Source organism: Melanostigma gelatinosum (assembly GCF_949748355.1).
Source record: "Melanostigma gelatinosum genome assembly, chromosome: 7".
NCBI classification, from domain to species: Eukaryota; Metazoa; Chordata; class Actinopteri; order Perciformes; family Zoarcidae; genus Melanostigma; species Melanostigma gelatinosum.
In genome coordinates, this window is record NC_136640.1 from 13,067,144 (window position 1) to 13,081,116 (window position 13,973).

The window sequence follows — 13,973 nt, forward strand, 5'->3', positions numbered from 1 at the left end:
ATCCCCTTTACTTGTACAAATTAGGACACTCACATTAAATGAATACATATTTGAACCCTTTATTCTCACTAAGGTTTACCAATTAGCATGAAACTGAAAGTATAGCTGAGGATGGGAATGTCTTGAGTTTTGCGGATACTTGGTCATAAAGTAGGCCTTCTGGATGATTAGACATTTTGACCTGATGATTGCGATATGGAAAGTGAGGGGAACACAAAAGTTATTATAAAAGTTATCCAATAGAAGTAACTCAGTGTAGGTTGCTAACATGGCTAAAAAGAACACTAATTAATTAAATATAAAGCCATACAGATGGACCAAAACACAAGCAAGGCTCCAGGACACTTATGAGTCTAACACCATGTTGAATAAGGACAAAGAACTGTGTAAGGTTGAAAAATATCAATACTGATTTACAAAGAATTAGCTTGAGCACAAAGGTATCATGTAGTCACTTTTATCTGAATTAACCTGGAGGCTATAGTTGAAACAACTTTACATAAATACATGTGCAAGTGCAAGGATACAAACATGTGCATGTCCAAACAGTTTGCCTGAGGAAAAGACACATGTTCCACAGACCACAGGACAGATGTTCTGGAGGCAGAGATGGGCCTCTTTACAGCAAAACACTGAGCTGTTCAAAGAGGCCCTGCTGACCCCGGGACAGAGCGACTCAATTAGCTTCCCATAATGAGACCACACTGTGGGGGGTGTTTGTATAAGCTTATTAAAACATAATCCTGCGAGCAACGCCATACTGTAGCAAGTCAGGCAGGCCAGTCCTGCGACCATAGAGTTAGCTAACAGCAGGTTGGTGGCTTTAGACCAAAGAAGAAATGAAAAAAGAGCTTAGACAAAAATGTTTTTATCCATAAACCAACTCCAACCAAACTTAATTTCTGTCTCCAGTAATCTCTTTTCACTTAACAGCTGATTTCTATTCATATTGACTTTATATTTATTTGCTTGACCTATCTTTTTTTGCTGTGCCTTTTACTGTGCGTTACTTTGGTGGTACAGAAGTTGTGCATTTCGCACAAGTGGTGCAGTACAGTGAGGACAGTGCAGCAGTACAGCACTACACTAAATACCTGTCTCACACCGTAACACACTGCTGACACACAAGACCACCAATGATAATATTTAAGTGGAAAAAGGTTATTTGTGTCTCATATAAGTGAAGATATTCACATATTCATTTTTTTGTAAAGTTGGTTTTACATCATGTACTCTCACCAATGTTTAATTCGAGAATAGCTAGCAGGACCCAAATGCAGATGAAGCAGAGAGACAGGATCAGTTCAGTGATGTATTGACGGCATACTGTATGCATATAGACTTACTGGCAGGCACAGACAGGAAGGCAAGCAAGGGGCTGGTACTCGATCCAAGTTAGGGTCAGGTTCCAGTTCTGGTGGCTCAAAGGCAGTGGCATGGCAAGGAATGAATGGGCAGTTATGAACTGAGAGGGTGATGAGGGACTGAGATGCAGGTGAGCAGGTGGGCAGGGAAGGCCAGGCAACTACAGAGTAGATGAGAGAAGTTGGAACAGGTGTGTAGATAGGTGGAGCAGTCAGGTGATTGGGGGAGGGGGGGATCTGAGAGCATCTGGTGGATGGATGGAAGGAAAATGGCAATGAAGGGGCCTGGGGAAGAGGGATGTGGCTGGAGACCACAGGCTTCCCCATCCACCCCACTGGACGGGTTATTGTCTGACTCTGATTTCCATGTGTTTCAAAATCTACATATGCATTCTACTTAGGTATTTAGGAGTACTGTACGGGGTAGGGGAGGTTTTTATGATTGCTAAAATATTAATACTATAAGTAATTCAATCAAAAATGTAAATGTAAGTTTGATAGACCACATTTCATATTTAATATTCACATTTTCAAGGTAATCATGAATTGCCTTAAACAGTCAACTGCTGCAACAAACACCTTTTATTTTCCACCTAAAAATGTTTTGCACTTTTGAGGGGTTTCTTGGCTGAAAAAAACATTACAAAGAGGGTAAATTATTAAGAAAAGTTTGAGAAGTCTCATTAAACCTGTGTGTCATAATCACAAAGAGACCCAGAATTCAACGCTTATAGAATTATGAGAACCTGAGAACAGGTCACTGTAGTAGCTTCATACAGGAGGGAGACCGGGGTCTTGTCAAGAATAATGAACTGTACTCAAGCGTTGGTTAAATCTATGTGTGAGTGTCTTTAAATCAGGGCCCCAGACATATTGCATCGCATTACAAGAGCTTGGGCAACAGTTAATCCTACAGACAATGTACAAAGTGGACCACAGTCTACTGGTTGGATCCCTTCCCACCCCACAGAGCTGATCGACATCGTTAATGTCCCTCAGTAATCCCGCCCCATGGGCTGAGCTCCAGTCGTTATGATGGCAATTATCGTGGGGGTGCCAGAGAAATCCTTCACCAACTTTAAGACATCAAAACTGATTAAAGAGCTGCTCTTTCATGTGGAGTCAGAGTCCCACGTAAATGATTCTCAGAAGTTACGTAAGGAATTGGGTTTACAGGACTGAAAAGTTCAACGACCATCTGATTTTTTACAGCACCAATTTCACACCGTTATCTCACCCAACATTTCTTTTAAAGGGACTTTCATCCAGGGCCAAAGCTGCTAGGAACACTTCAGTAACAATTCCAGAAATTTGGGGGATTCAATTGCATGAAGATGAGTTTACAATTTTACAATTATGTACACAACACATGCAGGTTGTATATGTCATATTCTTTAGACATTATCTTCAAAGAATAGAAGATCGTTTCCATTCTGTCGTAATGAATTTCAATATGCAATTGAGGCAGCAGCCTGTTAGTAATCTTCCTAAAAGTGCCGCTAAAGCTCATGGATTAACATGTTATATCTTACATTAAAAAATACAAGTGTAACAAGCTCGTCATTTCGTCCATTCTTTGTGCTAAGCTAAGCTAACTGGCTGCTGGTTCGTGTTGAATTGGATATGATGGTGGCATCAATCTTTGCATTTTATGCTTATGCAGCGACTAAGCGTATTTCCCAAAATGTTGAACAATTAATTTAGGAGTTGACCTGATTTTGGTCAAAAACATTAGTATTCCCCACCGCTAGGCAGTGTGCTTTGAATTTTTTTTTAGAGAAACTGAGCAGCTCTAGAGTGAGCCACAAAGTTTTGCCTATGTGTGCCTTTGACCATGACATTTACATTTTGTTAGTTCCGAAGTAGCCTTGTTGGCTCATTAACTTGTTTTACGTTTACATGTTTACGTTTACACGTTTACATGTTTTGCATAAAATCTGTCTCTCTGAGTTTTGTCGATGTTAGCAGAGAGACACTCCCAGATGGACACACAGTCTCTCACCGTGAAATTCAACAGATGTAGACTTATAGACTTCACCACTGGTGTGTTTTCTGTCTGTTAGTTTCATGATTGACAGCTCAATATTCCCACCAAAGGCAATAACTTTCAGACAGGTAGCTATTATAGTCAAACACACAAGACACAATGCTAAATCACAGGACGTTTCTCAAGATGGTTGCCATAGGACACAACAGTGGGGTTTCCAGCTAAAATATTGGTGGAAAGCGGAGCCATGCTAACTATCATAATTAGACCACTTGGCACCACTTCTAGCTCAGTTTTACCCACTCTGAGGCTGGACAACATACTCATCTGCAGTCTGCCAGACGACACAAACTCTCTTATAGCTGCCTACCCTATCATTAGCGCTCCCAAACAAGTACAAGCTACCAAGCTAACTGTCATTCTCTGCCCATTGTTGTGCACTGTGGTGTAGACACATAGCTATGTATAGGAGGAAAAGCCGATTTCAGGCAATTATAATCATCTGATCCTGCATAGTTAGAAGTCTTGGTGCCGACAAAACCTCTGCGGCTAAATCTTTGAAGTCGCAACTCTTTCACAACGTTGTAAAAATATAGCTTTCAGTTCATTTTAGAGACTGACATTGTTTACTTATTCATCACTAGACACTATACAGGAAATTATGGGACGAAATTAAAAAACTACTCATGTCATTACACATTCAGCAGTTGCCCACTTTCTGTCTTAGCTCATGGTTAGTGGCCATCAAATGTAGGTCATTTTTTACATGGCATTATGGGATAATATGAGCCTACTATAGGGTAAATGATTCCTAATGGAGATTAAGACAACAGAAATAGCGAGCATGCTATATAGTGGAATATTGTATCTTTAACAAGGACTACAATGGAAATAAGTGTTGGCCATCCTTAATAAAATTGTAGATTCATGTCCTCATTTTCATGTGAAAACAACTAAACTTAATAATAACTTAATTTGGACATCATCCTCATAGTAATAGACTGTTTTCACGGCAGACATTTTTACGTGTCATAGAAAGGTAAACACAGGTGTTATTGATAAAATGTATTGTGGTCCCGTTCTGTTTAGTGTGTCACAATGAGCCAGCACGCACAATACCAAGGCCCTGGCACACATGAACGGACCAGGGCCATAATTAATGTAATTAAATACACCTGTGTTTACCTTGCAATGACATGTCAACATGGTGTGAAAAGGGCCTATAATGCATTTTTATTCATGTGTGTTTCCACTTAAGACTTGTAAAGGTTTTGTGCACTCTTGGCATGAGCCAACAAACCTACATTTTGGTCGGAAACATCAGTATTTCGACCACGGTCCCGCTTTCTTTTTGGCAATTTTCTGTATTACAAATGTCCCGCTGAAGCGCATACAACACACTTCTCATACTCTAATAACCTTCGACCTCAGAAAGCAAGCGTGTTACACACACACACTGCTCCACTCTTATCATCACATGATTCTCTCTTCATTGTGACAGTCGAGATAACACATCTCCATGGAAGATTCAAGAGGGAAGACGGGTTAAATATTTCACATTTTATTTTGTTCCGCTCATTCGGCTCAACAAACTGCTTTCCAGTCAAAAATCAGACATTAAGTGAAACACTCATACTGTAAGTACCATTTAGAGTTGGACAGCACAGCCGATGACTGAGTCACTTATATATGTACACGCAGATTTATCCCGATGACATTACAAACATCATAAATGATTACTATGTAACATACATAATGACATACAATATTTCATACATCTGCTCTGTATTGCTGCTGCTGATCAGTTATTGGCCCAGAAGAAACAGATAAATAGACAGAGCTGAATGACAGGCTTCTGAAAAATAAGAAGCAAACATAGAATCAGTCTCTTTGGTGATTTCACCTCATTTACTGTATCATTTCAAAAGAGGAAAGCGCTCCAATTTACTGACTGAGGAAGATGGATAATTATCGGTTTAAGGCTGTGACTGCAATGACAAAGAAAGACCCTATGATCATCCGAACCGGTGGGTGGTGCAGGGGACATGCAGATCAGACGCTTCTGTTTCAGTGACACGGAGTAAAGCTACATCTCAAGCACCACAGTTACCTGCTCGACATCTAATCCGCACCACTGCTGAAAAGGCCATTGCATGGCGTGACGTCAGTGGTGCGTTTGGACTGCGTGTGATAAGTGCAATGTACCGAGGCACCACCCAACTTATTGCTGCAACCTTGTAACAGTAAAGCTCTGAAACTAAAAAGCTGTTTCTTCAACAGTTCGGGTGAAGCTGAATAGCAGGCATGTGTTATCCAGGATTATTAGGCATCAGTCGGTCTCCTCTGTTCATGTTCGGTGGCATCAATCTACTGTAGAAGGTGTGTATTGGTGAGGAGCTTACAGACCTCTAACTGTGTTGTCGACTAACAGTGTGACAGCTGTAGCAACACTTCAACATGTGGCACGGACATGAGCTGGCTCCAACACGCCACAATAAATCTGATTTTAAGAAAATTTATACTCATTTACATTTGATTGTAATCCAAAAGATAAGGAGTTTAAATAAATGCAATCAGTTACAGGTCACTAGAGTTGCTTCTGATTTAGGAAACAGTAGTATTATTGCATCTTTGATTGGGAATTCAAGCTAGTTTACATTAACTTCAAGTTGTGATTTTAGTGAAATAAATGTATAAGAAGTGTTGGGGAATTACAGTGTAGAACACAGAAAATAATATACTTTGATGGGCATCATACCAGAGACATAGGAGGAGTACACTTTTAGTACATAAGATCACCGTCTGGACTCCTCTCCTTCCAAGTCAGCTTATGTTTCCAGTGTCCAGTATGATACGTGCCATTAAACTTTATTAACTCCATTTTTTGGTTGAATGCTTGTCACAGTCATATTTGACAGTTCAGACTGGCTCTGAGGAGCAAGACAATGCTTCATTTAGCCGCATGCTCTGACTTTTAGGCGTCAACAAAGAGGATTTCTGCAAAAACTCCCCAGCTCCGGTAGGCACACTTTGCTTGTGTTGAGCTACTGCTCCACTGAATTAAAGGTATTCTGGCTACCACACCTGGGGTCGTCCAGGTGAACAAAAAAAGTAGTCCTTACATCCAGTCCCCACCAACAGGTGAGCAGTTCCAGTTCCATCATCAGTCACAGGGTTTCCTCACTCCCTACTGGACACACACATACTTCTTCCACCAGGACTTGGAGAGCATCTTCATCTTATCGGCTGTGCTGCGGACCTTCCTCTCCCGCCTCGCTCTCCTGTCGAACTGCCTCAGACCGACAGCGATGGCCGCATCAAACACCTCCTTTAGATTCTTTTGTGTCAGCGCTGAGCACTCAACGTACGTCACCGCCCCAATTTTGTCCGACAGCGCCCTGGCGTCTTCCTCCAGCACCGGCGCCTCCCTCCGCCTGGCCAGCTCGATCAGCACTTTGACGTCCTGCCGCAGGTCGCACTGTGTGCCCACGAGGAGGATGGGCGTGAGGGGGCAGCGGCGGCGGATTTCGGGGACCCACTTCTCCCAGACGTTTTGAAAGGATGCCGGGCTGACCACGCTGAAGCAGAGCAGCAAGGCGTCTGTCCGGCTGTAGCAGAAGTGGCGGAGTTTGTCAAACTCATCCTAATGGAGACAGAAACAGATGGTTGGCAATGTGGTGATGTCCGTGATTTATAAATATCAGGCACGTTCACCTTAACATTGAGCTTTGTGATGACTCATCTCCCTTCAGTTGTCACCCAGGCTGACCACACACCAATGCACTTTCAGTAACCGGTCAACACACTCAAGTACTACAACACAACAGGAAAGGGAATTGTGGCAATAATCAATCAATGAAAAAAGTGTCCAAATAGAGTTTATATGGTGCTAATACATAGTGAAAGAATCTATAGTCAATTTCCAAAAGTCACACTTTGGAGCCACACAGCTTTGACTAACAAGGGCCTCCTACACCCTTGAGTACACACATTAAGGTTGGCAGAAACTTGACACAAACCTCTCCTTCCTTCACTTAACACTCTCTTTTCCAGCACACATCTCCTAATCCCCTTTCACCTAAACACCACTCTGTGTCGGCTCCTCCTGGTTTCAAAGCACGACCGAATCTGCGCCACGTAGTCATGAAATCAAACAGTTAACACGCAAAGCTTAACAACTACAGTGGACACTTATCAACTTGTGCGATCCCCACACGAGCGTTGGCTGTGCTTCGTGGATCTGATGACGTGGGTCCATCTGCAGAACATACAGACATCAACATCTCTGAGCAAAGAGCAACTTTGTTTATCAGCTTTGGCGGCAGCTGTTATCATTTTTCTCTGGACTGTTTCTTTCTCTCTCTCTCTATCTCTGTCTGTCCTCTCTTTTTTTCTGGCACACCCCAACCTGTTTCTGGCTCAAGCTCCCCTCTTATGAAATTGCATTGCAGAAGTACAGTAGGTATTTGCCGGCTTTTATCTGTGCGTATTTGCCCGTGCCTGTCTGCTTGAGTGCGTCTGTCTGTCTGCATGTGTGTATGTGCGGTTTTAACACCGTGTGCAGCTTACAACATGCTGTGAGGTTGTATTCGGGGGTTTGTTCAAATACCTTGTTCCCCTTTACAGCAAAGTTGTCTTTGATTGTGTGTAGAACTGGCAGTGCCCTCTCAGCGTTTGCGATTGTCAAATATGCTGCTCCAAGGGCAGGGTTCTTTTGAGTTGGATTATGAAACATCCACCCATGCTCCAGGGAAATAAAAACACTCTTTCACAACCTGTTCCTTCCAAGATTACTGTTAAGTAGCAACATAATAATGAGTCAAGTACTTTGATCTGGCAAGCGCCCTGCACCACGGTGTCCTGAAATATATTTGAGGTATTTTTGGCATCATCACCTCCAATCTAACCTGCAGGCTTTTCCCTCTCCTTCAGCAGCCTGTCAATGCACCACCATGAGATACAGTTATTCCACGGAGCGTTGTTATTTTCATACGAGATGAAGATTGACAGCAGAGCCCAGGAATTCACCCTTTTTAAGCTACCCAAAATAGACAAGAAGCCCATGTACAGCAAGGTCAACCTGGATCGACCACAAAAACAGGAGATCTGCAACAACATCTGGATTTATTTTTCGATATTTCTTCTTTTGCTAATTAGCACTAAATGATCCAAAGTATCTGACCTGATGATGCCACTTAATGTAAAGTTAAGTGATCACCAAAGTTGTTACAATTGATCCTAACGGGTTCATTCAGCAGTTGCGATGTTTCAGTCTGGACCAGAGAAGGTGGTTGACCGGCCAACTGACATAACCATCCACAGAGCCACGCCACTAGCATGGCTAAAATGTGACTTCTGGGTGTAGCGAAGGTTGAGAGGCATGCAGGGCATACGTAGGGTCCCGAATATGTAATGCGATATGTGTTTGTGTGTGACCAAAACTCACCTGTCCTGCAGTGTCACACAACTGTAGTCTAACCGGGTTTCCATCCACTTGAACCACAGCTGTGGACACAGAAACAGACAAACAGAGATAATAAGTTACAGCTGTCAACATGACATGACGTCTGTGTCGGCTAATAAAGCCACACACACACACACACACACACACACACACACACACACACACACACACACACACACACACACACACACACACACACACACACACACACACACACACACACACACACACACACACACACACACACACACAATATTCTCTGGAATAAACAAAGCCTGCCAGTTGAAAACACAAAGACCCCCTGCTCAGCTCTTCCCGCTCACAGACGGCCTGCTCCGTCTCGCCCACCCACTCTGCCAGTTACCGTTGAGACCATAACACTTTACTGTCGCTCGGACCACTCTGCGAGCTTTGTTCTCTGTTGTGTTTTTACAGAGGCCATTCCAAGCTTGTCTAATGGATGGTTCGTTCGGTGACTCTCTTCCAATTGGCCTCATTTCCAGATTGGAAAAGTGGATGAGTCATCTTACCGTTTCTTTATGGGGCCATTTATTATTTTCAGAGGAGCGAGCACAACGCGGAGCAGCAGGCACATGGAAACATTTACAATACGCCTGGAGTGTGTGGTCGGTCATACCACCTGATCAAAGGGTTCGCTGGAACTATTCATGTAGTAGGACAGGCATCATACAAAAGCAGGGAGAAAGAGCGGGCGGAGAGAATGAAAGGAAAGTGAGAGGGAGCAGCCATTGTGTAATCATTTCCTAATCCTTGACATATGATACTCCTTTGATTTCCTGGATCAAAACTCCCTCTTATCGTCCCCTCTCCCAGCCTCACGCTCCTCTGCATCTCTGCCACCTGTGGCATGGCGTAACTGCTCTTTTGTCAGCTTTCAAGAGGACGCTCCGATTCCAGGGCACCGAGAAATGACATCACCATTGAGGGCCCCAACAGCACAATCACCCTCTGTCAGGCCGAGGCGAAAGACAATCTCTGCCTCTGAGCCAATGTAACAGATGTGCCCGTTCCAGTGTAGAGGAGAGGGCTCGCGGGTCAAGGCTGACAACAATAGGCAGAGTTGTGCAATCCCAAACCCCTGAACCAGAGACGCTCTCTGTTCTGTATGCGAGGGTAAAACCAGCGCTCGTCTGAAGGGTGGTGTGTGTTCTCAGCGGCTTTCTTATGGGATGTGTGTGTGTTGGCCAAGTTGTTAGTTTTACTGCTCACCAGTGAAATGTCAGATAGTTAACTACCGTAAGATAAATGACAAAAAATGTACAAGTCAGTTTACAGGACACAATTGTCAAGTATCAATTTGTAACTTCTTAAATAAGCATAACATGTGTTTATGTGTGATTGTTCAGTGATCAATACGGTCACTTTATGCTTTTGTGTATGACCATAATATAGCTGATAGTCATAACAGAGTAAGGTTTTCAGTTTCTGAAGAAAAGCTAAGGAGGGCCAGTGTGAAGACCTGATCATGAAGGTGATCAACAGGTCACAGGTGTGTTTTTTAATGCTGACACTGATCAGCTTGAAGCAAGTTTCCAGTTTGAAGTATTTTGTTCCGTCCTCTTATTTTGCAGTAAACAAAAGCTTGCTGGGACAAGTGAGAGACTTTGAAAAGTGGAACCGTGCCAAATGGAAACCTGGCTACATCGAGGATAACTCATGTGCATTAACACTGATGGAAGGCGGATAATAGGAAACACATCTATGGAATATAACAATGGAATAATAGGATAAATAACAGAATGGACGGGTGCTGTCAAAGCATGAAAAGTTGAAGATAAGTTCAGTGAAAAGGCAGGTGGAAACAAATTGACTAACTTTTAAAGTGGAACATTTTTTACCACAGTTTCATTCAACAAATCTGTATCTTAGTTGGACGCTGGCTTCAATCACAGCTACTAGACTTCAGTTATACAAGGGTCTGTGCTAATCTCTGATCCATGGAATGAGGGGGATATCCCTTGTACATACGAACGCTTAATGCATTAAGAAGATGATAAGGAAACTGAAATAGCAGTATTTTAGGCTTACCTGAGAAGTCATCAAATGCAGTAGGGACGTATTTGGTTGGGTAGCCATTCGTTGTGTAGCTGACCACGAGACTGGTTTTGCCCACTGCTCCGTCGCCGAGCAGGACGCACTTCAGCAGCCTCTCCTGCGGCTGCCCTGGCCGGGTTTGTGTGGGATTGTGCGGGGGTACCGGAGGGGCCATGGTCCGTCCGTAATCCATGGTGACTAGGGGTACCATTCAATCAGCTTGCACTTTACCGCGCTCTCCTCGACGGGAAGATGACGGACCCACCATGAGAGCAGGATCCCCTCTCTACAACGAGTTTGCCAATTGCTTTTAATCGCGAGCAGGACTCGTGCGTAAAACGTCTCCTCCTGTCCTGCGCGCTGCCAAATCCACTGTGGCCGATCAGCATCAGGACTACAGGCTTGAACTCTGCAGTTTACAATGTGAGGGCGGGTCTAAAGCCTGACATCTTCAGATTGATTTGACTAATCCCACCCACTTCACCTCCCAACAGCAGAGGGCCGAACTGACAGTTTGAGGTTGAGAAGGGAAGTCTGGGCAATAAAAAGAAGTGTATCATTTGAATGTTGCTGGGAGTATGTTCTTAATGGCAATTAGAATAGAAACATATACTGCATGAACTTGTTTCATTTTAATCAGTTAATACTTCACCGCACAACCAACTGTTAATTACTTTTTTTTGGCCAACTGAAGTTGCCATGAGATAATTGAGGAGAGACAGCGAGATCCTTCTTGTGGCACTGGCACCTCTGCGTCACTCAGCGTCAGTCTGTGTCACTCAGCGTCAGTCTGTGGCACGCAGCGTCAGTCTGTGGCACGCAGCGTCAGTCTGTGTCACTCAGCGTCAGTCTGTGTCACTCAGTGTCAGTCTGTGGCACGCAGCGTCACTCAGCGTCAGTCTGTGTCACTCAGCGTCAGTCTGTGGCACGCAGCGTCACTCAGCGTCAGTCTGTGTCAGTTCAGCTGAAAGATTCAGCTGTGGCAGGCGAGCATAGTTCGGCAATCGTCAAGAAGCTGCGGAGCTGAGGGGGCGGAGACACATTTCCTGAGACATTTCCTGAGAACACCCGTTGTTGTTACGACAGATCAGCTTCCATAAATCAGTTTTATGATTTTAGTTGAGTCACCGGAGCCCCCTGTTCTCTGTATGCATCCTTAGAGTAAGTACGTTGTACTTTTTTGTTTCTCATTCATTTTATTTCAGTATGATTTTGCTGGTTTTGCAACAAAATGGAACATAATACACTTTCCAAATTATTACTTTTATAGTCATTTACAACAATCGGCTAAAATAATGAAAATAAATCATCCGTTTTATAATCATTTAAAAGTATATATTAAAATTAAAAGACATAAAATGTCCAATCCAAAAATACATGTTTGAAAATATCTTCACTCTTCCTCTGCTTATATGTATATGTATGTCAGTAGGTGACACAAGCTGCCAGAGAGTGACGCAGAGTGACGCAGAGTGACACAAGCTGCCAGAGAGTGACGCAGAGTGACGCAGAGTGACACAAGCTGCCAGAGAGTGACGCAGAGTGACGCAAGCTGCCAGAGAGTGACGCAGAGTGACACAAGCTGCCAGAGAGTGACGCAGGGTGACGCAGAGTGACACAAGCTGCCAGAGAGTGACGCAGGGTGACGCAGAGTGACACAAGCTGCCAGAGAGTGACGCAGGGTGACGCAGAGTTACTTATATGTATATGTATGTCAGTAGTAGGGTTGGGTATCATTTGGGTTTTTTTCCGATACCGGTGCTAAAACGATACTTTTAAAACGATACCGGTGCCTGAACGGTGCCTGAACCGATACTTTTTTCTTCAAATTGAACAATATATTAACTGTTAAAGTATACTATAAATATAAATAAATACAAAACACTTGGCTTCAAACTACAGCTTCAAACTTTTTAACTATGAACAATATGTTAACTGTTAACAGTTTACAGTATACTTAAATAAATATAAATAAATACAAAACACACACACACTTTGTACACACACTGCAGCAATTCTTTTGCAGGAATATGAGCATATTTTCCCCCTCGCCACGAAACAGGAAGTTGTTGTAACTCGGCCGTACATTGTCGAATCTGCTCCAAAGCTCTGATATGTCATAACATCCTGACCCGGAACACATCTATATGATAATTTAGAATCAAAGTGATAGCGCCACCTAGTGGCAACCGGAAGTTGTAGGCTGCGTACTTTGACATCCTGCTCCTCACAGATTAATCAGATCCCTCTCAAATGTTGTCAAACAAGCCTTAAGACCTTGATAATGCTTCATTGTGAAGATTGTAAGAAGTTACTGAAGGGCGGCGACGTGGCGGCTCGGCGAATTTCGATCCTTCGCCATGAACGAATAAACTGATGTAACTCGACTCCACATCATCAGATCTTTACCAGATTTCACATGCTTGATTAGACTCCAGGCCTGAAGACATCCGCAGGCCAATTTTGAATCATAGTCATAGCGCCACCTACTGGTAACAGGAAGTTAAAGTCTTTATACTTTGGCTTGTTTCTCTTAGTAGGTAAATCAAATCAATATCAAATTTGTTCCACACAAATAGAAGAAGTTCATAATGCCAGATCATGAAGCTTTTGATGTTTCGTCGAACGCCGTTGCCGTGGCGATGCAGTCTTCGCCGTTAACAACGAAGGTCATTTTGAGAGGCTAAAAATGCTCGAAACATAAGCAAACTTGGCAAGTAGATTACAAGGCCGAAATGTAGTTAGGGAATATGATTTTATTGGTTCAGAGTGGCAAATCGGCTCAATAGCGCCCCCTACAAAATTTCCACGAAGCAGCCCTCGCAGTATGTTTGACCTAGATGTATGAAATGTGGTAGGAACATGTATCACGTATGGACGTCAATAAAAGTACATTGGGGCCATGCTCTAAACCTGCATGCAGTAACTGACGGTCACAGAACTGAATGGCAGCATCAACCAGAGTCCTCGCGCCGTCCGACAGTCGCGGACGTTCTCGTCCGCGCAGGCCGGAGTCCCGCCGGCACCCCGACGTGCATATTGCGAGGGCCCGCTCATCGCTGCTCGCAGCTTTAATTGAGTTTGAACCTGTGCGAGCCATTCC

General features: G+C 43.5%; 1 protein-coding gene across 1 annotated transcript; it reads right to left on the reverse strand.

The window, feature by feature from the left end:
- Window positions 1-4,926: 4,926 nt before the first annotated feature.
- On the reverse strand, window positions 4,927-11,229 carry rhoub (ras homolog family member Ub). The gene is made up of 3 exons (XM_079272617.1): window positions 10,865-11,229; window positions 8,798-8,856; window positions 4,927-6,994 (listed from the first exon to the last, which is right to left on the reverse strand). The coding sequence occupies exons 1-3, from the start codon at window positions 11,079-11,081 to the stop codon at window positions 6,539-6,541; spliced, it is 732 nt and encodes a 243-aa protein (XP_079128743.1). The 5' UTR covers window positions 11,082-11,229; the 3' UTR covers window positions 4,927-6,538.
- Window positions 11,230-13,973: the final 2,744 nt, after the last annotated feature.